The sequence below is a fragment of the Chrysochloris asiatica genome, unplaced genomic scaffold (genome assembly GCF_000296735.1).
Source record: "Chrysochloris asiatica unplaced genomic scaffold, ChrAsi1.0 scaffold00450, whole genome shotgun sequence".
Classification (NCBI taxonomy): Eukaryota; Metazoa; Chordata; class Mammalia; order Afrosoricida; family Chrysochloridae; genus Chrysochloris; species Chrysochloris asiatica.
The window spans coordinates 721,439-745,651 of record NW_006408968.1 but is presented as its reverse complement, the minus strand read 5'-3'; the positions used below and the strand labels follow the sequence as shown (position 1 = coordinate 745,651).

General features: G+C 49.2%; 1 protein-coding gene across 1 annotated transcript in view; it reads left to right on the top strand.

Moving 5' to 3' along the window:
• The first annotated feature begins 390 nt into the window (after positions 1 to 390).
• The window catches only part of FLT4 (fms-related tyrosine kinase 4), a 53,764-nt gene continuing 29,941 nt past the window's right edge, over positions 391 to 24,213 (top strand). The window contains exons 1-9 of the mRNA XM_006877260.1: positions 391 to 449; positions 4,263 to 4,716; positions 4,783 to 5,071; positions 21,618 to 21,714; positions 22,386 to 22,630; positions 22,834 to 22,946; positions 23,068 to 23,230; positions 23,386 to 23,525; positions 23,842 to 24,010. Of these exons, the coding sequence (XP_006877322.1) occupies positions 391 to 449; positions 4,263 to 4,716; positions 4,783 to 5,071; positions 21,618 to 21,714; positions 22,386 to 22,630; positions 22,834 to 22,946; positions 23,068 to 23,230; positions 23,386 to 23,525; positions 23,842 to 24,010 (1,729 nt within the window). The remainder of the gene's footprint in view (positions 450 to 4,262; positions 4,717 to 4,782; positions 5,072 to 21,617; positions 21,715 to 22,385; positions 22,631 to 22,833; positions 22,947 to 23,067; positions 23,231 to 23,385; positions 23,526 to 23,841; positions 24,011 to 24,213) is intronic.

Here is a 24,213-nt window from a genome sequence, read left to right as displayed (position 1 = left end):
AATTGGTACAAACCAGCTGATGCAAATTGATAAGCATTGCAAGGACCTTGAATTCCTTAGCAAATCCTCACATAATCCATATGTGTCCAAGAGACGAAAGAAATACAGCTTTCCTTGGATTTTCTCTAGTACCCTCTCCAGATTTGGCAGGGTGATGTTAAAAGGCATTTCACAAATAGGACCTGAATTTTCTAAACTCAGTCTTTTTTGTCATGAAACACTTTGTTTTTAATTCCTTTATGGACTTTTTTATTCTGGTTTTAAATCTTTAACAACTTCTTTTTGGGGAAAAGGAAATTCAGATAGAGAGTTTCCAAACAGAAAAAGAGGCAGAGGAGGATATAGCGAAGAGGCTGCCAATTGGGAAGGCAGGAGAAACTGCAGCGTAAGATGTCCATATCTGAAGAGGATGTGGAGATGCAGCTGCTGGCAAATCCACAGAGTGAACTGTAGGAGGGTACACAGAAACAGCCGCCAGCAGAGGGCAGAGGAAGCTGCAGTGAGGGGTGTAAGTACAGTAGTTCTAATTCTTTATTTTTCTTAGTTAATTCAGAAACCACATACTGTAATTCTTTACGTTTGCTCCATCAGTTTAGAAATGGAATTTTGCAAAGAGGTTATCTTACTTTGTTGATGTCATTTAGAGACCTCAAATAGCCAATCAGAGAAAAGCGTCCCACTGAAATGTTTGTATTCGGGATCCTTTTTGTTCAAGTTATTATTATTATTATTATTTTTTTTAATTCAGGACCTTTTCTACAGCTGAGAACTGCCTTTCTATCTAGTCACAAATGTGCAAAGAAAACTGGTGGTAATACTATGAAAATCTCTCAACAAGTGAGTATTTGGGAAGTAAATATGAAAGAAAACAACAACAACAAAATATTGGATATATAGATCTGTTTGGTTATAAACTTATTTGTTGTTCCTATTTTCATTTAATATTATCAGTTCTGTTTCCTAACCTTCTGCTAATTAAAGCCTATTTTAATTTTTATTATTTAGGCCAACTGCATAAACACTCTTAACAAGCACCAGGAAAATCATCTAGGTTAAAAATTCTGATTTTTGTTTTCTTTGGAATTAGAATAGTAATATTTTGAAAAGGAAAAATGACTGAATGGCTTTATTTAGAAAGGTAGAACTGAAAATCTTAGTTTAATTCAAAATGGAGTTTCAATTTGAAGTTACCCTATTCAGATGTGCTAACATCTAGGTTTTTTTGTAAGGTTCACCTTCAAAATATTACTGTTGTCATTCATTTTGCTTATATATCTCATAAACTGAAAAGTACATTGGTATTGTTTTGTTTAAACTGCCACTTATCTTTTAAAGATGCTGAAATAATAAAAATGTATTATTTTTCATTTCTTGTATGATATTTTCATCAGGTTTATTTTACTTCTGTCCAAAGGACTTCCTTTAAATTTTCTTATAGTGTAGATATGGAGTTCTGGTGTTGTGCTGTGGGTTAATGTGCTGGACTGCAAAGTCGGTTTGAACCACAAGGTCGGTGATTCAAGCTCACCAGCCACTCCTCACAAACCCTATACAGGGTTGCTATGAGTCTGAACCAATTCCACGGCACTTAAGAACAATGACAATTGTGTAGGTATGCTAGTGATGAAGTGTTTCGATTTTTGTATATCTGAAAATGTCTTTATTTTGCCTTTCTCTTCTTCTAGGACTTCAATTACAAGTTATTAAACCCATAGTTTCTTGATACTTTGAGTATTTTTGAGCATTTTTCTCCTCGTGTGCATTTAGTTGGATAGCTTCTATTGCTATGTCTTCATGTTCTTTGGTCTTTTCTTCTGCAGTGTCGAATCTATTATTACACCCTTCTAGTAAAATTTTCATTTCAGATATAAATTTGATACTTTTATACATCTTTCATTTGTATGCTTACTGTGTGCTTTTTTCTTTTTAAAGTCCTGAAAATATTTATAACTGTTTAAAAGTCATCATCTGCTAATTTCATTATATTTCTCATTTATAAATTGGTTTTGTTGACAGGTTTTCCTCCTGGGTTGGGTCATATTTTCCTGCCTTTTTGCATATCTAGTAATATTTTATTGGACGGTAGACATTTTAAATATTATGCTGTCAACTATCTAGATTTGTTATGCTCCTTTTAAGAGTATTAATGTTTGTTCTGGCAGGAAAGTACATTACCTATGGATTAGCTTGACTATTTTGATGCTTATTTTTTAGCTTAGTTCCTGGGGTGTGATACTAAGGCTTTATCCTTTTGGAGTTTCTACTGAATACTTCTGGTGTTGAAAAAGGTCTCTCTATTCTTTCTGTGGCTCCCCAATTCTTTGTGTGTACTGAAAATGCATCTGCCTACAGTCCTTTGTCCTCAATCTTGGAGTTTTGCCTTATGTAAATGCAGCTTTGCACTTAGCAAAATATGATCTATTTTATTTTTCTCTTTGTAGATAATGTAGTTTTAGTTTTATCCTAAAATGTTCTACTTTCTCCAAGATCATAAAGATATTCTCCTCTGCTTTTTCTCCGTGTACTGCATTTTCTTTTTCATATTTAGGTCAACAGTCCACCTGGAAGTGATTTTCCTCTGTAGAGTAAGATAGAGATTAATTATTGATGTACTATTGCACCACTTTTTAATTATCTTTGGCAAAATTTTACTTGCATGTGGTATTGATATCATTCAACAATTTCTCATTCTGTTGGGTCACCTCTCTTTGGAATGGGCAGAAGTATGGATTTCCCAAAATTAGTCAGAATCAGTTACAAACAATCTCAATCAAAAGCCCATCAAATTATGAGGAATTACAAAGTCACTTTTGAAGAACAAGTTGAAAGGTCTTACATTTCCATATATGAAGTTTTTATAAAACTAAGATAATACCACTGGTCTATCAGTTTGTCATTTTTGTGGCTTGTGTGTTGCCGTGATGCTAGAAGCTATGCCACTGGTATTTGAAATACCAGCAGTGTCACCCATGGTGGACAGATTCCAGCAGAGCTTCCAGACGAAGACAGACAAGGAAGAGGTAATTAGTGACCGCTTGTGAGGGACAAGGAAACATTGTCTGATATAGTACTGGAAGAAGAGCTTGTGGCTGATTCCTTTATAGATTAAGTATGCCAGATGTGATGCGATGTGAATTTCAAGGGGCTGTTGTTAAGTGCCGTAGAGTCGATTCCGACCCATAGCGACACTGTATACAGTTTCCAAGGAGCAGCTGGTGAGCTTGAACCACCAACCTTGCAGTTCAAACGACTTTGCAGTGTGGCCCACAGCGCCACACCAGTTAGGTTACTAATATATTCGATTCCTCTTTGTTCTTTAGGGATGGTAATAGCTATTACCAACAATCTAGTCCTCGGTTTCAGTAAGGACAAGTGAACTTGGGGGGGGGGGCGGGGGTCAGGGGATGGAAAAAGTATGCATGAAGTATAATTTAAAACGGAGGGCGGGGACTGGAATAGTCACTCTCACGGTATTATTTTGAAATAAGAAAATTCTAAAGGAAGAACCGAAAAGAGAAAGGAAGCCCATGAAAGGGTTTCCAACTCAGAGAGTAAAGTGTCACCTGAATAAAGAGTTTATGGATGAACTCAGAGAAATAAATATTCGGGGAAGACCTAAAGGTACCGCCAGGTCTGTAGATTGGGGGTGCCTGCCTCCATCAGCACCAAAGATGTAAGGAAGAGTTTGCTTAAACAGTTTCAAAGATTTGGCATTACTGCGATTTTAAAGTAGCATGTATGACTTTTTTTTTTTTCTTTCTTTTTTGCTTACTCTACATGTCGTATTTATTGATCGAAAGAAAATGTGTGATTACGATTTTGTGTAATCGTAATTCGCCACCACATTTTACCCATCCTTGATCGTCAGGCCCCATTCCTCTAAGGAAGTCCTGGTGTGGCGTTGTGAGATTAAAGCACTGGACCGCAAGGTCGGTTTGAACCATAAGGTCGGCGGTTCAAACTCACCAGCCTGATACTGGAAGCCTGATACAGGATCGCTATGAGTCAGAACCAACTCAAGGCCACTTAACAACAAACAGCAACATTCCCTTGGGGCGCATAACGAACATTGACCTTACCTGCAGTGGCCTAGGAGGGGCTTAAGAGTGGCCACAGTCTGGGAAGGACTGGTCCAGCTGAGACCGACGCCAAGTAGCGGAGCCCCCAAGTCTCATTCCGACTGGGCTTTCGTGTGGATGCCCTGAGAGGTTCGAGGGGCGGTCTGCGGCCCCCGGCCCCGCCCCCGGGCTCGGTCCCGCCAGCTCCGCCCCGGAGCCCCCGGCCCCCGCCCGCCTCCCCGCCCCGACTCGCGCCCGCCTGGTGCCCACACTTGATTCCGGACTCTCGGCCGGCCTGTCGGACTCGCGCCGCAGCGGCCGGAGATGCAGCGGAGCACCGCGCTGTGCCTGCGCCTGTGGATCTGCCTGGGACTCTTTCAAGGTGAGCGCGAGGAGGTGGGACCGCACCGACGGACACGCGAGGGAGACAGATTGGCCGGAGGGAGTCCTGTGGAGGCTTGTGCGGGACAGGAGAGTGACAGGGTCGGCTGGGAACCTGGGGCGCCAGGGGAAGCAGGGCAGACAGAGCGTCGGGGGTCGGGGCTCCGGGATTGCCAGGATTAGAAAAGAACTGGCGGGGACTGCAGCCGGGTCAGGGATCGACAGCGGTGCTGCGCTGCCACGCAGCGATCTCCTTCGGGCTCCCCGACTTCCTCTGGTCTGTGGCTCCCTCGGAGCCAGGATCCATCGCGCCTTATCCTCAGCCTGGGTCCCTTACCCCTAGGCCCCCCATTTCCTTATTCGGTTTCCCTGCCGAGTCCCGGCGCCGCACCGCTCTGCCCTGCAGACTCTCGGGCACCGAGATCATTCCCTAGGGGCGGAGGCTTCAATACTGGCCAGGCCCCAGACCTGGGTGCGCACTTCCCGACGCCTCCCGTCAGTGCTAAAGATTGGTCCTGGGATGAAGGTCCGGGCGGGCGTCGACCGTTCCCCCAGGCTAGAGACTGTAGGGCCAGGGCCTCTGGAAACGTTCGCGCGCCTGAGGCCGGCGCCGTCGGTCGGCGAGGGCGCAGGTGAAAGTTGGAATTGAAGTAGGATCGACTGGGCAGAAGGCCAGGGCTGCACCGGTTTGAAAGGGAAGGAGCCTTGAAGGCCAGAGTAAGGAGCCTGGGCCCATAAGGCACAGGCCTTCACTGGTGTTTCTGTTGTTGTTAAGTGCCGTAGAGTCGGTTCCGACCCATAGCGACCCAGTTTAGGGTTTCCGAGGAGCGACTGGTGAGCTTGAACCCACAATCTTGTGGTTCAAAACGACTTTGCACTCCAGTACATTAACCCACAGTGCCACACCAGACGTTCTAGCAGGTCTTAACTATGGGGCTAGACAAGGGCAGGATTGTGTTGGATAAACCCCTGGCTCCAGCTGGATGAGACTCAGATCAGAGGATGGACTGTGGAATTGAAAAAAAAGGGAGATGGGGCATAAGTGAGAGAGCAGAAGGGATTTGGTTAGAGGAGATGCCAGGGGTAAGGGAAGACAAGCTGCTGTCCACTCAGGATCTTGTGGTTCCTGGAAAACAAGGAACAGAGGAGAGGTCCTGGGTCCCTAGCATTTGTGGGAGGAATGCATAAGAGCTGTGGAAACCTAATGATGTTTGAAAACCATGTTTTTGTTAAGTGCCAGCGATTTGGTTCCAACCTATAGCGGGAAGCTGGTGAGCTTGAACCGCCAACCTTATGATTCAAACCAACTTTGCAGTCCAGCACATTAGACCACAGCGCCACACCAGGAAAGGCTTTACATATCTGATTTGTGTCTGTCATCTGCGTCCTTCATCACTGAATCCTCACAGGGAGGACATTAGGAAACATCCCCAAGAAGCCAGTAGCAAGGCAGACCAGGTCTATGGAAGAGAACCCTGCTCTCTGCTCACCACCTGTGCCTTCCTGAGCTAAGTGGCTAAGGTGAGGGAGGTGGGAAGAAACAGAAAGGAGAAGGGAGGAGGGTATCTGTAGCCTCTGAGTACTGGCAGGTCTGAGCATGGAGGCTGCCTTGGCCCTTCCCCCTCTCCTCTGCACCCAGGCCAGGACTAGGCTCTCAAGTGTTCAGTGTGTTTACTGAGTGACTGAATTATGGGGAGCAGGGGTGAATTGAACTGCAGAGGTCAAGGTTGGAAACTCCACCTTGAACAGATGTCTGAGAGGCACTTGGGTGGAGCTCTCAGGCTCAGGAAAGAGGCTGAGATGGGGAGTCTGAGATGAAACAGAGCACAGGATCCAGAGTGGGACCCTGGAGACAGGGGGCCAGAAACCGTGAGGGTGGCTTGCAGGAAAACAGGGATGAAGCATGCATCCTGAGGAGAAGCGAAAGAGGCCAGAGTTGTGGTGCCACAGAGCAGTGTAGTTACAGAGCCAGAAGTACAGCTGAGAGAGTCAGCTAGAGGGAGAATGGAAGCAAACGGCCACTGGATTCTAATCAAGAAGGTGGCACAATGGCTAGCAACAGTGTGTGTGGCTGAGATGGGCGGGGTTCCGCACTGGGTGCAGCAGTGAAGCAGAGTGCCAGCAGAGTGACCCCTGAAAGAGGAAGGGTGATCCAGGCTGGACCAGAGTAGAGACAGAGCCCCATCTCTCTTGCTGCCCTGCCTCATCCCTGCACTCTGCCCTAACTATTATTGGACTGAGGAGGACCAGAGCTCCCAGCATAAGGGGGACTCAAGAACAGAAATACCAACCAGTAAGCATAGTCAAGCATCTGGGCAGCTGAATGGGAAGCTAGGAGCAGGTAGGTGAGATCTGCTAAGGATACTGAAGCTGCCACCTCAAAGGTGTGCCATTGGTTCTAAAACCAACTCTGCTCCTGAATTTCTTGATGTGTGGTCTGGGAACTTTTCTCGCATGCTCTGCACCTTACCTTCCTCTTGCACAGCTGCTAGTGCTGAGGGACTGTAACTTGTGCTGTGATTTTCTGGCTAGGTGTCCCCAGTCCACTCCAATAAAGACTTGCCCAGTAGTATCCTTGTGGAGAGGGTCAGTGGCAGTTGGTATCTCAAGAGGCTTAGTGTAGAAAGAGGTTGTTTATTCCTCTGGCCAGTGAGCTACCTGATCAGGTAAACACAGGGAAGCAGGAGACTACTGTGCTGACTTGGCTAGTGGACTGCTCCTCCTACCTTGGACTGCATCCACACATGGCCATCCCAAGTCTCTGCTGCCTTTGTTACTCAGCCTTGAGCCAGATCTGCATGTAAACAGGAATGTAGGAATGAGCAAGGACCGCAGTCTGCTGTTCATAATGACTGGGAACCTTCTGGCTCCAGCTCAGTGCTCTAAGAACTCAAATACAGATGCTGCTCGGGTGTCCACCTGCGTGAGGCATAGGGTCAGTGTGGCTGCCCAGAGCACAGTACTCACATGGACAGGGCCCAGGCAAGGTGTGTCTGTCTGATGAACTCATTCCACCCTGACCCCAGTCAGTAGCACCCAGGTCCAGGGAAGTACTACAGTTCTGTGTAAGCCCCAAACAACAGTGGTGGCTCCAGGGAGGACTTGGACCTGGCCCTGTCTTGTGGGGGTTTCCTGAGTGACAGATTGGCAGAGACAAAAACATGGAATCTCACATCTGTAGCCCAGGGATGAAAAGTGTTCATTGACCCCAGTGAGGCCCAGCTGGGAGCTGGGGCTGAAAGGGAAGGAAGTGTCACTTCTAACCAAGAGCTTTCTGAATGGGTGCTCTTTGAGCTGGTCTGCATAACTCAGGGGAAGGACATTCCAAGCAGGGAAAGAACCCCTCAAATGTTCAGAGGCAAGAAAATACAGATGGTGTTTGAAGACAAGTCATATGAGGCTGGAGCTGGGGGTTCTGGGATGGGCATGCCAGGAAAGGTGGGTTCTGAGCAGAGCAGCCACTGGTCAGATTCCCCTGAAGGTATTGCTAGAGGAATAAAACCAGATGAAACAGGTGAAGTCTGAACCAGGAAGGAAATTCCAAGTGGCTGGACCCAAGAGAGATGTCAGGGTTGGAAGCAGTAATAACTGTGGATGGATTGGACATGGGGCTGGTAGAGATGAATACCAGTCCCTGTCTTAAGTAAAAGAATGGATCATGATAGTTTACACAGATGGGGACCATGAGAGGAGGAGCAAATGTGCAGAGCACTATTGGGGAGGTAGATGGGGTAGGTAGAAGCCTCAAGCAAGATTTCTCTGGAGACCCCAGTTGGTGCAACTCAGCCAGATATGCCTGGAGGAAAGTTGGGAACAGTTGAGTATGATGGAGCAGACGGGAGCCTAAATGTCTCAATTCCCAATAAATTCGGGAACCCAAGGAAATTCAATGGGATCTCAGCCTTAAGGGAAAGTTCTCAGTATCTAGCTTACACTCTTCCTGCTGTCATTAGAAAGTACATCTCGCGCATGACCGATTTCTCTCCACTAGGGCTTAGCTTGTTTCCCACAGTCTTTTGAGATGCCCCTCGAGTGGACAGAGGGCTTCAGATAGCCTCTCGCACTCACTGGACCGATCTGTGAATTAGACTCAGCCAACGGGTCTCCAGCTGCAGTCAGGGATTCCTGCGATTCGATCCTTTTCAGACTCTGGCTTCCTCTGGGATCTTGGTTTTGTTTCCGGTCAGGCAGAAGGGAAAAGTCTGGGAGCAGGAAGGTGCGGGCATTCATCGCTGGAGGAGGCTCGGCGCCTGCCCGAATTAGGCGGAGCGAGGCGGGGTGAGGCGGGGCGAGACGGAAAGCAGACCACCCCTAAATCCTGGCTCCTGCGCCCCATGGCGCCTCCGCCCTCACAGCCCCTGCAGAAGTTGTGGGTGGCTGGGTTAGCAGCCGCAGGTCCGGGTGGCGAATGGGGGAGCCCCGCCACGTGGCCGTCGAGGTCAGCAGGGGTTCATGGGAAAGGACTTGTCGGCAACGGGAGAGGACATCCTGCCTGCGTTTCCCTCTTCCTGCGGCAGGAGCCAGTGGCCCCGATTTAGCAGCGCTGGGGGGCCACCTCCAAGCCAGCTGGGCTGTCTGATAACGTACTGCCTGCCCTGCCGGCCTGCGCAGCAGAGCCTTGACCCACACATCACTGGGGGCTCAACATCTGCCAGCGGAGCCGGTCCTCCTGTGCTGCAACTTCACCGCCATGGGCCCGAACCTTTCAGCGAGTCCTGCCCCACCCAGCCTCACACAGTTCTCCAATCTTCCCCCAAATTTGCCTCCACACTGGCCAGAAAGACTGTTTAAAACACAGACCTAAACCTTCAGTGACCCCCGCCAAGATAAATCACCAGTTTCTTGGGCTGGTAGAGTTCCCCTTCCTTCTGGGGTTCAAGGGTGCCCCTGTATCCCTGTGTCCCTGTGCCCACCCAGAATGAGTTCACCTTGAGTCTCAACCCAACTCAAGGTGGTGATGTTTCTCCACCTTCTGGAAGGTTTGGCTCTTAATGGGAGAGGTTTACCAATGAGACCCGGCTTCCCTCCCACTTTATTACTGTCTCTGGGGGCCCAGAATTCAGGATTAGGAACACATTCAGTCTGAGAGGTGGGTGTAAGGGAAACTCTTATCCTCAACCAACTCAAAGTACTATTCTCAAAGATCCTCTATATTTTACCACATGGACATTTAATTGTGTTAAGCATCACACAGACATACTTGGAGTGTCTAGCAGCCAGCCACATCTTAGTGTAAAATATTTAATCAAATGAACATTTTAACATTGTAACATAGACTATATTGCCCTCATTTTGTTGTTGTTGTTGTGTGTCTTCCTCATAACAAGTCTGTAGAGTTTCCAAGAGTGGCTGGTGGGTTTGCAGTCCAGTGCTTATCCTACAGTGCCACATCAGGGCTCATTTTGGAATTAGGAAATTAAGGTCAGATGATGAAATGTCTCACTAGATGCCAGAGCTGCTAGAAACTTTAAGGGAGGTGATAGATGTCATGGTGACCAAGGGAATAAGAAGGGGCAGGTATAGCAAGAGGTAGTTCATATTCCCAGTGAAAATCTTAAGAATGTGGGGACTTAGGGTCCCAAATTTCTGTCACTCTCTTAGACTCGTTTCCCAGACTGTCCCAGAGACCTTTCAAAAGCCACGTGGATTCATCGTCTTTCCCTCAGGTCTATCCCTTGCCATATGTGGCTCCTCAGTGTCTGAGGTCTCTACCTTTCCTGCCACTCCACACTGCTTTTCCCCTTCCTCACCTCCACACATCCCACACACATATGCTATGCTGTCTTTTTTGTTCCCTTGATCCTCAAAGACAGTCACTGGCCAAGTCCTCTGCTTTGATTCCATGATGAAGACAAACACGGAAGAAATGAAAAGTACAGCAAGCCAGCTACTACCCCAGAGTTGCATCCAAGTGCATTGGAGTCCTTGAAAAGGGGGACCTCAGTTTACAGGTCTTGGAAGTGGCACATCAAGTGGGGGAGGGGGGGGATTTCCCAGCTAGAAAAGTGAAGAAAAGTGTTGCTGATGGATGGCACATCACATCATGGGCAAAGGCTCCAACGGGACTGGGTTCAGGAGATGTAGGCAGAAAGTTATGGGGGCAGAAAAGCTTGTAAGGTTGGCAATACTGACTGAAGGACCTGGAGGATCATGGGTGGACAAGTTCTGTCCACCAGCAACAAGGAGTCAGGGAATAGTTTTAGGTAAGATTGGTTGATTAGTTGGTTGATTGTATGCTGTGGAGTTGGTTCTGACTCATAGCGACCCCATACACGGTTTCTGAGGCTGTATATCTTTATGGGAGCAGAAAGCCTCTTCTTTCTCCGGAGAAGCAGCTGGTAGATTTGAACTTCTGACCTTGTGGTTAGGAAGATCACCTGGGGGTGATCATTGTGGAGACTCAAAAAAATGGTGAGTGGCTGGCCTGGTGATCCAGGGAAGGGGCATTGAGGCTGGCTCTCGGTGAGGAGGGAGAGGAGATAACCAAGCAGCTCCAGAATTTCTAACAGTGGCTCGCTACTAGAAGATATCTAGTACACAGTGTCAGAAAGCTGTGTGTGCAAAGTGCTTTGTCAGCATCAGGAAGCTATTGAATAGCAGGGAGAGAAAAGGGGACCGGGGCCATGGTGCTCCCTGTCACCTCATTCTTGATGCTGGATCTGAGAATAGGTGTGCCTTGCTGACCAGCTGTCTGGGGGCAGGGGGGCTGTGGAAGGCTGGCAGGGTGACTATCACTAGTATGGTGAACCTAGAGAGCGGGGTGGGGTGTGGTGAGGAACCATTTTTCCAGAGTTGGTGAACGAAAGATTAAGACCTTTAAATGTTAACCAAACAGACACAAATTTAGAGTATATAGTTGATGATAGATGCCATTGATTCGGTCCTGACTCATGGCAGCCCCAAATACATTGAAATGAAATGCTGCCTGATCTTATGTCATCCCCATAATTGGTTACAGAGTGGACCATTGTGATCCATAGGCTTTTCATTGGCTGATTTTTGGAAGCAGACCACCAGGCCTTTCTCGGTAGTCTCTTTTAGTCTGAAAGTTCTGCGGAAAGCTGTTCAATGTCATAGCATGCAAACCACCACTGACAGGTAGTGCCTGTCCCTGAAGTGCCCTGGGCAGGAATCAGATCTGAGTCTCATGCACAGAAGGCCAGGATTCTACCACAGACCCACCAAAGTCTCATAGTCCCCAAGACCCTGTCCCCTGAGCAGACCTCTTACTAGTGAGGGGATCTTTGGCAAGTGATTTGACCTCTGTGTGCCTTAGTTTCTTCACCTGTAAAATGGTAACAATAAAAGCTGTTACGTGGACAAGTGCATAGGCCTTTGCTGGCCCACAGAAAGTGCCAAATATCTGCTTGTCATTATGACTATAGCAGGATGTATTGGGATAAGCAGAATTTTGGGGTCAGCATGCATGCACATTTTTTTTTTTTATTATTGTGTGAATTCCTCTTCCCCCACATCCTCGCCAACACTAGGCATTATTGCTCTTTTTTAATAATTACTCATTGGGTGGTGGGCACTGTGCCCTGTGGCTCCAGGTTGACCTGTTCAGTGATAGGTGTGGTCTGGGACTTGCTGGGTTTGAGGGCTGAGGGCATAGGACAGGAGACATCTGGGAAGCAAGGTGGTCCAGGACTGAAACTCAGGAGACCTGACCGGGAGATATAGAGTGAGGGTTGAAGCCGTGGGATATACCACCATCCAGAGGAAGTAGTGTATGGAGTTAGCAGGATGAACCCTTGGTGAAACAAGCTCACCGAGAGCCTGGGCCTGGAACCCAGAGCTGTTGTCTTTGGCCTCATCATCCCACTCCAGGCACTGTTTCCTCTACCTGATGAGCCAAGGTCACTTGTACTTCTGGTCTTTACATACGTCCCTCTGCCCCATGTGCCCAGCAAGCTCCTACTCAGTCTACAAAATCCATTTCAGCTCACATGTCCACCACCAACCCCCACCAGTGAGGTTCTCCTGATTTCTGCCTCTGTGCTAAGATCATGGTACAGGGTGTCAGTTAAGATTCCACAGCTCAGGCATGCAAAGCACTCAGCATGAAGGTAATACAGAGAAAGGATCAGTGGTGTGGGCCAGCAGTAGTTTCCTTCTTGCAATAGTTCTTATTGCAGTATTCCTCTATTTGTAGTTGGTCTGGGATAACCAGTAACCCTAGAACCAATCCTCATTTCAAAAGTGGCAAAACTGGGATTTGGAGAGAGGAAGTGACTTGCCCAAGCCAGGCAGCTAGAGAGTGGCAGAGGGCTCAGAGCAAACTCTGGAACAGAAGGCCTACCCCCATCTTAGTCAGCTAGGTGAGAGAGGTGAGGGTACTAGATGGGCTCTTGACCTTAATTCTTGAGCTCTAGGGACTAAATGCTTCTCCACCTCTGGAGACATGACATCTGGAGAAACAAAAGCTACTCTGTAGGATGTGGCTGGCAGAAAGACTCCAGTACAAAACCCTGCCTCTTCCCCAGCTCTATGGACCGGCCTGGCCCCCAAAAGCAAAGGGATGGGCTCCAGTGCAGGCTTCCCTAACTCTGCTTAGCCCCAGGACCAATGGATGAGAGACCACGAGCCCACCCTGTCCTCCATTGTGACCAACTGATCCCCTCAGCCCAGGTCCAATCTAGAGTCATGAACCTGACCCTTACCCAGTGAGAAGACAGATAGGAGCCAGGCCCAGGGTGGTATGACACAGCTATGATCTCTGCCAGAGTGTAGAGCACCTTCTCAGAGTGTACAGACAACCTTGCCATCAGCCCTGTGCTGATAACATTTTAGCCCCAATTGTAGCCTCAGGGAGAGGCAGTCATCTCTGCCCCAGACCTTGAAGCACAAGCAGCAGTTGTCCAGGCAGGGTGGGCCAGGGCCTGCTGTGTTGAGCAGGTGGATGACACTGGGCGTGGCAGGAATGCTGAGGGTGTGCCAAGAGCATTGGAGGGAAGCTGACCACTGGTGTGTCTAGTCTAGATGGCTACAAGAGGCCAGCAAAGTATTATCAGGTCATGGTGTCCATCTGGACTGAAGGGCAGCTAGAGGGCATAACTGGAGAGCAGAAAGAAGACCGCTGGGAAGGAAGGCCAGCACCTAGAGTGGTGGTGAAAAGAAGGGGTCAGAGAGATGTGGGGACAAGGGTGGGACAGCATCAGGGTGCACCAGCATCTGGTTTGGTCCTGCTGTGCTTCTTATATGTCACTCTTTCATGCCAGCCTCTGGTCCTGACCTTCTGTGGGCCTACCTGTGCTTGGTCATGCCCCAGAAACCACCCCAGGTCACCCCCATTCCTCTGCACTGCAGGGAAGGCCAGGGCTCGATGCAGGGGGACTAAGACCTGTCACACTGGTGTCTGTGTCCCCAAATTCTGTGCAGATGGGCACAGAATGGAAGATACAGGACATGCAGATTTGGTGCTGAGGAAGGAGACAGTATGCCTTGGGGCCATACTGGGACAGCTCTAGAACACTCAGTAATTGTTCTTCATATACTTAGTTGAGGTCCTCGTCTGTTTCTCAGGAATGTTGCTTTTGAAAAGTATTGTTAGTGATTCACAGGGCTTTGTCCGCAGCCAGGAGTCATTGGGTAGTGCAAATGGTTAACCCACTCAGCTTCCTAGTGAAAGTTTGGTGGGTAAAGTCCACCCAGAAGCACTTCAGAAGAAATGCCTGCCAAACTACTTCTGAAAAGCCAGCCATTATAAACCCTGGGGAGCACAGTTCTACTCTGACACACATGGGCCCACCATGAGTCAGAGTTGATTCTATGGTTACTGATTTGCCCACAGCCAATGAGAACATGGAACTAGAGGACCAGGGCCCAGAAATAGAATGAGGTGGGGGCCACTGAGAGCTAAGAAACCAAGGTGGCCAGACTGCCTACCTGCATGGAGTTTCCTAAAGGGAGTGATTCTGAGACTTTGAAGGACCCCAGGAAGGGAACAACCCTAGTATCAGACAGATCTGAGCTCTGCACAGCTGCTCTGTCACTGTCTGTTATGAAGCTTGGAGCCTCAGTTTCCTCATCTGTTAACTGGGTTCAAATCCCTCCCTCCCAGGTTGCTGTGAGTTGTTGCTGCTCATGGTGCCTACCCCCTGGGACAGCATCCCTGGCTCATCCTCCCTAAGGAGCACCAGCAGTGCCCCTGGGGAAGCTGCAGCATCACCGCATGCTGCTCCCACACTCAGTGCCTGTGTTGACACCAGGGTCCTTGCTCCCCTGGCCAGAGGGTGTCCCAGGTCTGCTGACAGCACTGAGGAGAGGAGGTGTGCACTCTGGCCTTGCTGACCTCGGCCAGCCTGGCGTCTGCCCCACCATTCTGCTGCAGGCCTGGGGGCTGGAGCCGAGATCAGTGAGGGAAGGAAGAAGCCAGTTCCTGGGTCAGGAACAGGAAGGCAGGGGGAGTACAGCAGAGGCCAGGATGACAGCTTCCTGCTGCGGGAAAGGAAGGACAGGCTGAGACAGACAACAGCAAGGCAGGAAAAGATGCGCCTTCTTCAGGGCTACAGGTGGGGGCTGGGACTGCCATGGAGCCTCTGGACATGCAGCTCAGGGTATATGGTCACCAGGGAGTCTGTCATTTAACTAGAAGCATTTTTTTCCAAAGTACTGGCAGGTTCTGATACAATTCCAACCCCATGGAAGGCCTCGTTCATCCATCTACTCATCCGTCTTCCATTTGCCTGTCTGTCCATCTATTCATACATCCATCTGTGCCTTCATCCATTCACACATACATACATACATATATACATACATACATCTATTATTCCTTCTGTCAATCTAACCATCTATCCATTCATCCACCAATCAACCTATTCATTCACTCATCCATTCATATATCCTTCCATCTGTCCTTCTATCCATCTATCTGTCTATTGTCTTTTGATCGATCTCTCTGTCCATCTGTCCATGCACCCGCCTTTCCTCCATTCATCCATCCTTCCATCCATCCTTTTATCTGTTTGTTCAATAGATATATATTGAGTATTTACTCTGTTCCTACTGTGTTAAGCATGGAGAGAAAAGAGTACTATTAAGGTCCTCATCCCATTGACACTTCCTACCTAGTGGAGGAAATAGAAAAACCTAAATTAAACAAACAAATAAATAAGTTCATTATAAATTGTGATAAATGGTAAGAAGGACACAGCAGGAGGATAAAATGGAGCCTAAAGAAGGGAGTTAAAGGTGAAAAGGTCATGTCTAAGCTGAGGTGTGAAGGTGAGAAAAAGCCAGCCATGTACAGCATACAAAAAGACGTATATCTGAAAGAAAGATGTGTGCAAAGGTCCTGGGGTTGAAAGAAGCGTGTTATGCCTGCAGAACAGTATGCTGGAGGCAGAGAGGGTATAGAGGGGTGGGTAAGAGTCAAGAGTTTGGTTTGGTTTTCTTGGAGAGTAATAGGAAGTCAATGACAGGATCTAGCCACAAAAGTGATATGGCCCCATTTGTGTTTTTAAAGCATCACTGTATCAGCTGTATGGAGAAGGACTAGAGGAGGGCACAAGTAGACCCACTTTGCAATTGCAGCTTCCAGGCCCCTGGCAGAAGAAAAGGATTGGCTGTGAGAAACATTCCAGCCTGATGGTTTTTGTGGTAGACTGGATGTGCTGAGTAGGGCCAGATGGTGTCCACAGAAAGTCTCAACTCCCATTTGGGGAGACAGGAACTATTGGGGTAGTTATTGTTATTGTTAAATGCCATCGAGTCGGTTCCGACCCATAGTGACCCTATACAGGGTTTCTGAGGAGCAGCTGGTGAGCTTGAACCACTGACCTTGCAGTTCAAATGGCTTTGCAGTCTGGTGCAGAGGCATTGTGACTCTAGGGATAAGCATTGGAAATCCATAAACTGAGCTGTCTATGGGGTGTCCAAGTCAAGTGATCAGTTGGATACTTAGATAAAGACATCTTGGAGATGCCTGAACACTTGGGAGAGGTTATAGATATCAGAGAGCTGAGGCACAGCAGCATCTTGTGTTGGAAGATCAGGAAAGGGTGAAATCACAGGAGCTAGCCAGAGGGCTGAGGAGGAGGAGGGCTATCCCGGAATTGGTATATAGCGGTTCACGGGGGATCTTGACTGACAGTCCCATGAAGGGTAGGGAGATATCCCCCTAGTGAGTAGGTGAGCAAACATGAGAGGAGGGGGACATTGAGCAGAGACAACTGCTCTAAGAACTCTTGCTATGAAGAAGAATAGGAAAGAAGGCAGGAGATATAGAATCAAGGAATTGCTTTGTTTTGTTAAGATGGGTGAACACTCCATAGAAAGAAAGATTGGCAATGCAAAGAGAATGGCATTACCTATGAGAATCAGATTCCCAGTCACTATGGAGGGTCAGCCTTTGGGAGCAGTTATAACAAAGATGCAGGGTGTCCAGGGATCCTGACCAGTAGCTGTGACTACAGAAGAGGAGGATATCTCCATTTGATGGCTTTACTTTGAGGGTGAAGGGGAAAGAAACATCTGGAACTGCCAGGCAGAACAAAGCACCCACTAAGGTGAAAATTATCAAATAATATCATTAATATCACACCCAAGTAAAATTTTACTGAATATCATTTTAAACTGATTGCAGCAGTACATTGACAGGGAGCTGTCAGGAATTGAGGCTGGGTTCAGAAGAGAACATGAAACAGGACTATCATTGCTTAGATCAGATGGATCTAGTTTGAAAGCAGAAAACACTGGAGAGATGTTTCTTTGTGTTTTATTAACTCTGCAAAAGCATTCATCTGTGTGGATAATAAACTATGGATCGTGCTGCAAAGAATGGGAATTCCAGAACACTTAGTTGTGTTCATCAGAAACCTGTACATAAACCACACAAGGCAGTCATTCAAACAGGAAAGATGTGTGTCAAGGTTGTATTCTTTCACCATAATTATTCATTTGTATGCTGAGCAAATATAAAACAAGTTGGACTGTTTGAAGAAGAATGTGGCATTAGGCTTGAAGAAAGGCTCATTAACAATTGGATAAGCACTGGACTGCAAACCACAAGGTCGATGGTTCTAGTCCAGTAGCTGTTCTGGGGGAGAAAGACGACGTGTTCTGCTTTCACAAAGATTTACAAGCCTCAGAAACCCTAGATAGGGTCACTATGAGTCAGAGCAGACTCAATGGCACTTAACAACAACAAAGTGGATGATACAACCTTGCTTGCTAAAAGCAAAAAAGACTTGAAACACAAATGAAGATTTTTGAAAAATCATCTTTTGGTATGGAATACAGCTCAGTGTAAAGAAAGAAAAAATCCTCACAACTGAACCAATAAATAACATCATGATTAATGGAGAATAGATTATAGTCATGGATGTCATTTTTACTTGGATCCACAGTCAGCACTCATGGAGATAGTGGTCACTAGATTGAATGTTGTATTGAGCAAATCTACTGGGAAAAAAACAAAACAACTCTTTAAAGTGTTAAAAAGCTAAGATGTCACTTTGAGACCTAAGGTGTGCCTTACCCAAGTTAAGGTATTTTCTATCATCTCATATGCACATGAAAGCTGGACAATGAATAAGGACAAAAAGGGATGCATTTGAAATATGATGTTGGTGAAGAATGCCATGGACTTCCAGAAGAACAAACAAAGCTGTCTTGGAAGAAGTACAACCAGAATGCCCCTTAGAACAAAGCGAGTGGTGAGGGAGAGCGGACGGAAAATCAGAATGATGCAGTCAAGAATCTCAAAGGCCAGGGTGTTGGTGAGTCACCATATGGATGTTGAGGTCATGGAGAATGACATGAGGTGGGGTGGTAGGGAGGCAGGCGCTCTAGTCAGCAGAGAATGAGGGGAAGTGAGTGAGCACGCTGACAGCTTTAGGGGCAGAGGATGGTGCAGTTAGAGCAGGATCCTCAAAGAGGCTTGCTTAGGGAAGGGAAGTGGCCACCAACTACATCTCTTGGCCTCAGGCTGGTGTAGTGTGAGAGCAGTAACTGCCCAGAGCAGAGTGTCCTTAGTCAGAAAGCTGAGTTTTAGATGAGACAGGAAGTAGAGGGAACATTCAAAGAGGACAGTGAGGTGTACTGCAAAGTGTACTCATCACAGGTCCCAAAGGAAGGTCAGTGTAGGCAGAGTGGGCACTGGGATAAATCAGAGCATGTGACAACAAAAGGGTGGAGGAGCAGGATGGATGGTCCCTCCATTTTAGCACAGCAATATGAATGTTTCCTTTGGTGGTATCATAGCCTCTAGGGAGGAAAACTAAGGAGCTCTGGTAGCGTAGTGGTTTAGAGTTGAGCTGCTAACCTCAAGGTCAGCAGTTTGAAACTACCAGCTGTTCCATGGAAGAAAAATGAGGCTTTCTGGACCTGTAAAGATTTACAGCCTTGGAAACCCTATACAGGGTTGCCATGAGTCGGAACCGACTCCATGGCACATAACCACCACCACCACCACCAGCAGGAAGGAAGTTCCCTCAGGGTCTATCCATCTGTTCATCCACCCACCACTCCTTCCTTTCTTCTTTCCTTCCTGTTCTTTTTTTCTTCCTTCCATCCATCCACCTACCCACCCATCCACTCTTCCTTCCATCTATCTATCTACCTCTCTTTCTTTCCTTCCTTCCTTCCACACATCCACTCACCTGATTATCCACCATTCTTCTATCCTGTATCCATTATCCATACACCCTTTCTTGTATTCATCCCCTGACTCTTGTGTACACATGTCCTCTGTATAAGGCTTAGGAAAATGAATAAAATACAGCCTCTATTCAGATGTAAACAGAAATGTGCAACTCAATCTGACAGGTTTCTAACAGTAGAAACCCAGAGGAGGTTGAGGACGGCACTGCATGAGAACTGATGACTCTCCCTAAGGCAGGGGTACATGAGCTAGCTCTTAAAAAAGGAGGTTAGTGGGCCAAAGGCAAAACTTGAAAATATGAAAAAGTCTGGCATTTGGGATGATGGTGAGAGAGAGGCCCGTGCTTTTGAAGATGTGTCAGAATATGAAGCTGAAGAGAAAGTGAAGTCCTTGCATGCCCTACTAACAAAGTTGAACTTTATCTTGGAAGCAAAGGGGAACCATCAAAGGAAGCTGAGCTGACCATTGCCAGGTGTTTGCTTTGAAAAGCTGTGCAGCCAGAGAAGGGGTGCCACAGCCTCTCTGAGGATCCCAATGCAAAGCCTCAGACTTCCACATGAGCTTTTCCTTCTCATAGGGCCATGACCTCTACTGGTGGTATAACCACTGTTCAGTATCCAGGGTCCTGGGACTAGGATGGGGATGCCCCTTCATCTCTCCTCTTTTGCACTTCAGGTCTGACCATATGCCAGAGTTATCATTGGTCAGACCTGACCAAGTGGATGTTGGGCTTAGTTGCCACACATTTGCCTGCTGTCTGCTTGGAATGGCCTTATTTGCTGCCTGGAAAACACCTCATTGTCCTTCAAAGCCCAGCTCAAAGGTGCCCTCCAAGGTTCCTTCCCTGCCCCCTCACCACCCCTGGAGGGGAGCCTCCTGTCTGCTGGACTTCCCAGAACTCTGGCACCCATCTCTCTCCATAGAACTACTGAGGTGTATGTTCAAGGCCTGGAGATCCATGAGAGTAGAGGTAGGGGACGGGGAGGAGGCTAGGCAGACCTGGCAAAGAGCCCAGATGGGGAGTAGGTCTTGGGAACCGAGTCTGGGGCTCCCTTGCCCCCTTGTGACACTAGACTAGGATGGGTTTCAAGGCAAGATGTTGGCCAGAATGCTAGGGAAGGTGCTAGCTGGGCTCTGACTAAAACAAAACAAAACAAACCCGCTGCTGTCAATCCAACTTTCAGCATCCGTATAGAACAGAGGAGAACTTCCCTAGAGGGTTTCCAAGGTTGTGTATTCTTTATGGGGTTTTTGTGTGGCCCTGTTGGATAAGCACTAGACTGCAAACCACAGGTCGGCAGTTCAAACCCATCAGTCATTCCTCAGGAACCCTATACAGGGTCACTATGAGTCGGAACTGACTTGAAGGCATTTAACAACAACAACATTCTTTACTGAAGCAGCCTGCCACATCTTTCTCCCTCGGAATGTCTGGTGGGTTCTAACCAACAATGTTTTGGTTAGCAATCAAGCACTTTAACCGTTGCGCCATCATGGCTCCTCTGGACAGGCTAAGGAAGGGCTTTGCAGACTGAAGTTGCAGCAGCTGGCCAGGCCAGAGGCTGCCCTGTTGGTTCAGTGTGACTAGGTGTTCCGTAAGCGCTGGCCACACTGGTGCAGTGCCTAGGAGGCTGGAGGGAGGGGCAGAAGGGGACTGACCCTGTACTGGCTGTGGTGTTGGCTTGGTGTTAAAGATCTTGGTATTTGAGCATCCCACCCTGCCTCTTCCTAGGTTCACTTGGGTCAGGGTGTTATAGAACCACATGTGATGGGGGCCCCCAAGCTCCACCCCACACCAGTTGGCAGTCAGGGCAGGAGCCAGGCAAGCTGTGCTGGGGAGGACAGAAGAGCCCGACCTCTATTGCCCAGAATGCTGCTGCCCTGTGGGACTGGGGGTGGGATAGAGGGCCACACTCCCCCAGGAGGACAGGGACCTGGGGGGAGGGACAGGACACAGCCCTGGGCGTCCGGCCACACAGTCCTCCCTTCCTGTTGTCTCAGGATGGTCCTGGCAGGATGCATCTGCCAGATTCCAGGCCAGACCTCCCCCCAGGGCCTGCTCCCACCCCCACCGGGATCCCCCACTACACATACAGCCTCACATACACCCATAAGCTCATATGTACACACACACTAACATGTCAGAGATGCACAAACTGGCACACAGACAAGAAAGACAAGACCATACACCGAGCCATAGACACACACATAGGCACACACAGCTGGTCACACAAACTAATTTACACAATTACACAGATTCACAAACACAGTTCCACAGACACACAGATAAACATCCACAGACACAGACAGATGCACACACAGATTCACTTGGGCTATACTCTATCTGAGGGCAAGATCAGGTCTCTGGCAGGGATAGTTGGCAGTGGGGTCAGGGGTCAGACTGGGTGGAGCCTTGCAGGTTGGGATGCTCAGGTATACATGGATGCTCAGGTGTACAGTCATGACTCCCTGGAGTCCAGGCTGCCGGGTCTGCTCCCAAGGACCGAGAAGGGCAGGTTGCTGCCTGTAACCTCCGGAGCCAGCACCAGTAACCCTGTCTTCCTCTCCAGGTCTGGTGAGCGGCTACTCCATGACCCCCCCGAGCCTGAATATCACAGAGGAATCCCACGTCATCAACGCCAGTGACAGCCTGTCCATCTCCTGCAGGTACTTGGCCCCCAGCCTAGGGAAGCAGTGGCCGGGGTGCCTCCTAGCTGGCAGGCCAGAGGTTGGAGAAGGCTGAGGCAGGAGATGATGGCTGAGAACCCAGAAGACAGGCTGTCCCCAAAGCTGAGAGGCCTTGGGTTCAGTGGGGCTCCCAGGGAGCTGTGTGCATGCATTGTGCTGGAGGGACAGGGACATCGCCTGCCCTACAGCTACAGACACCTGCACCCAACCCCCCTCACATCACACCTAGTCTACATTAACTCCACCCACCCCAGCATACCGCAACTGACCCCACATGGCCTCTCACTAGTCCCAGACTGACCCCAGGTGACCAATACTTACTGTTAAGTCATCCCCAGGCCACCCTGTATAGACCCGAAGCCCCAGCCACCCACACCTACCCTGGGCCTCAGAGATGTTACCCTCCCTGGATCCCCAGCGTCTCTGCAGGCTAGCCCAGCACAGACCGCACCTCACCTTGAGCCAGGCAGAGGCCCCAAAGGGCTCGGGGCGGGCCCATTGTGTGGGCCTGAGCTGTCCTGTGAACACACCTATCCTCAGAGTGGGCAAGCTGTGAACAAGGCTTGACCCTTAAGTGGGGAGGGGGGCTCTTCGGGGACCTCCTCTTGGGCTACAGCTGGGCCCTCTTGACCTCTCCTGTCCTCTGCCAGGGGGCAGCACCCTCTTGAGTGGACTTGGCCAGGGGCTCAGGAGGCACCAGCCCAGGGGGAGAAGGACAGTGAGGACACGGGGGTTGTGCGAGACTGTGAGGGCACAGACACCAGGCCCTACTGCAAGGAGCTGCTGTTGCGTGAAGCCCATGCCAATGACACGGGCAGCTACTGCTGCTACTACAAGTACATCAAGGCCCGCATCGAGGGCACCACCGCAGCCAGTGTCTACGTATTCGTGAGAGGTGAGGCTAGTACTCCCTCTCGGCGGGCTGCCAGGCCAGGCAGGGGGCAGTGGGGGCCCTGCAAGCCCACCCATAGTCTGCCAACCCTGGCTTGCAGTCAGTCAGAGGCTGTCCAGTACTATGGGACTGCCCCTGCTGACCCCATCCCCAGAGAGTCACTGAGCCCACCTTCCCCTCCTCCAACTCCTGTCCCCTCTCTGCAGACTTCGAGCAGCCTTTCATCAACCAGCCGCACACACTCCTGGTCAAAAGGAAGGACTTCATGTGGGTGCCCTGCCTGGTGTCCATTCCAGGCCTCAACGTCACATTGTGTTTGGTATAGTCTCCACCCCTACCCCGGGATCCAGCCTGCCTGTCCAGTCCCTGGGAAAGGCAGTTTCTGGTCTGGCTGGGAGGAAGTGGGCAGCTAGGCCCTGATGGCTGCCATGTCCCTCCAGCAAAACTCAGTGCTGCGGCCAGACAAGCAGGAGGTGGTGTGGGATGACCGCCAGGGCATGCGGGTGCCCGTGCAGTTGCTGCGAGAGACATTGTACCTTCAGTGTGAGACCACCCTGGGTGGCCAGGACTTCCGATCTAGCCCCTTCCTCGTGCATATCACAGGTAGGACCCATCAGCCCAGTGACCACATGCCCTGCCTTGGGAGGGAGGGCTGTGGAGGAGGACTGAGAACAATTCCTCACCCCAGTGCCCAGGAACAAGCATGTTAGTTCTGAAGCCAAGGTCTCAGGGGTCACTGTGTGTGCTGTGTGTCTCAGGCAATGAGCTCTATGACATCCAGCTGTTCCCCAAGAAGTCTCTAGAGCTGCTGGTTGGGGAGAAGCTGGTCCTGAACTGCACCGTTTGGGCTGAGTTCAATGCAGGTGTCACCTTTGACTGGGACTATCCTGGGAAGCAGGTGAGGTCTCAGCCCTGCCAGGGTTCCTACCTCCTGCTGATACCCATCCTGTACCCAGCATTTCCCAGAATCCCCTGGACACTGCCCATGCCTACCCTGGGCCCAGTCTGTCCTGGGGAATCCCTAGACACTGCCCTCACCCTCCCAGTGTCCAAGATGCACTGGGGCTATGTCTAGAGGAGGCACAGCTCAGTCCTGCAAGAATTTTCCTGCTCCAAGGAAAGTTCTGGGTCTGGTTCCAAGACAAGGGAGTTTGTACTTGGCATCAGTTCTGCCAGAGTCCTATCTCTGATTGTGGCTTCCGTGGTGTGGGCAGGCAGAGCGGGGTAAGTGGGTACCAGAGCGGCGCTCACAGCAGACCCACACAGAGCTCTCCAGCATCCTGACCATCCACAATGTCAGCCAGCACGACTTGGGCTCCTACGTATGCGAGGCCAACAACGGTGACCAGCGATTCCGGGAGAGCACCGAGGTCATTGTGCATGGTATGGCGTGGGTTTGGCAGGTGTCACCAAGCCTAGGTTACAAGAGTCAGTGTGCAGTGTGGCCCCAGAGTCAGAGGTTATAGTATACCTGGGCAATGGGAAGGTATGCATGAGGTGTACCCAGAGCCAGGAGGGAGAGCATGCATGAAGTTCTGCCCAACTCACAAACCCTGGCACGAGGCAAGCCCCTATCTGCAGGGGTC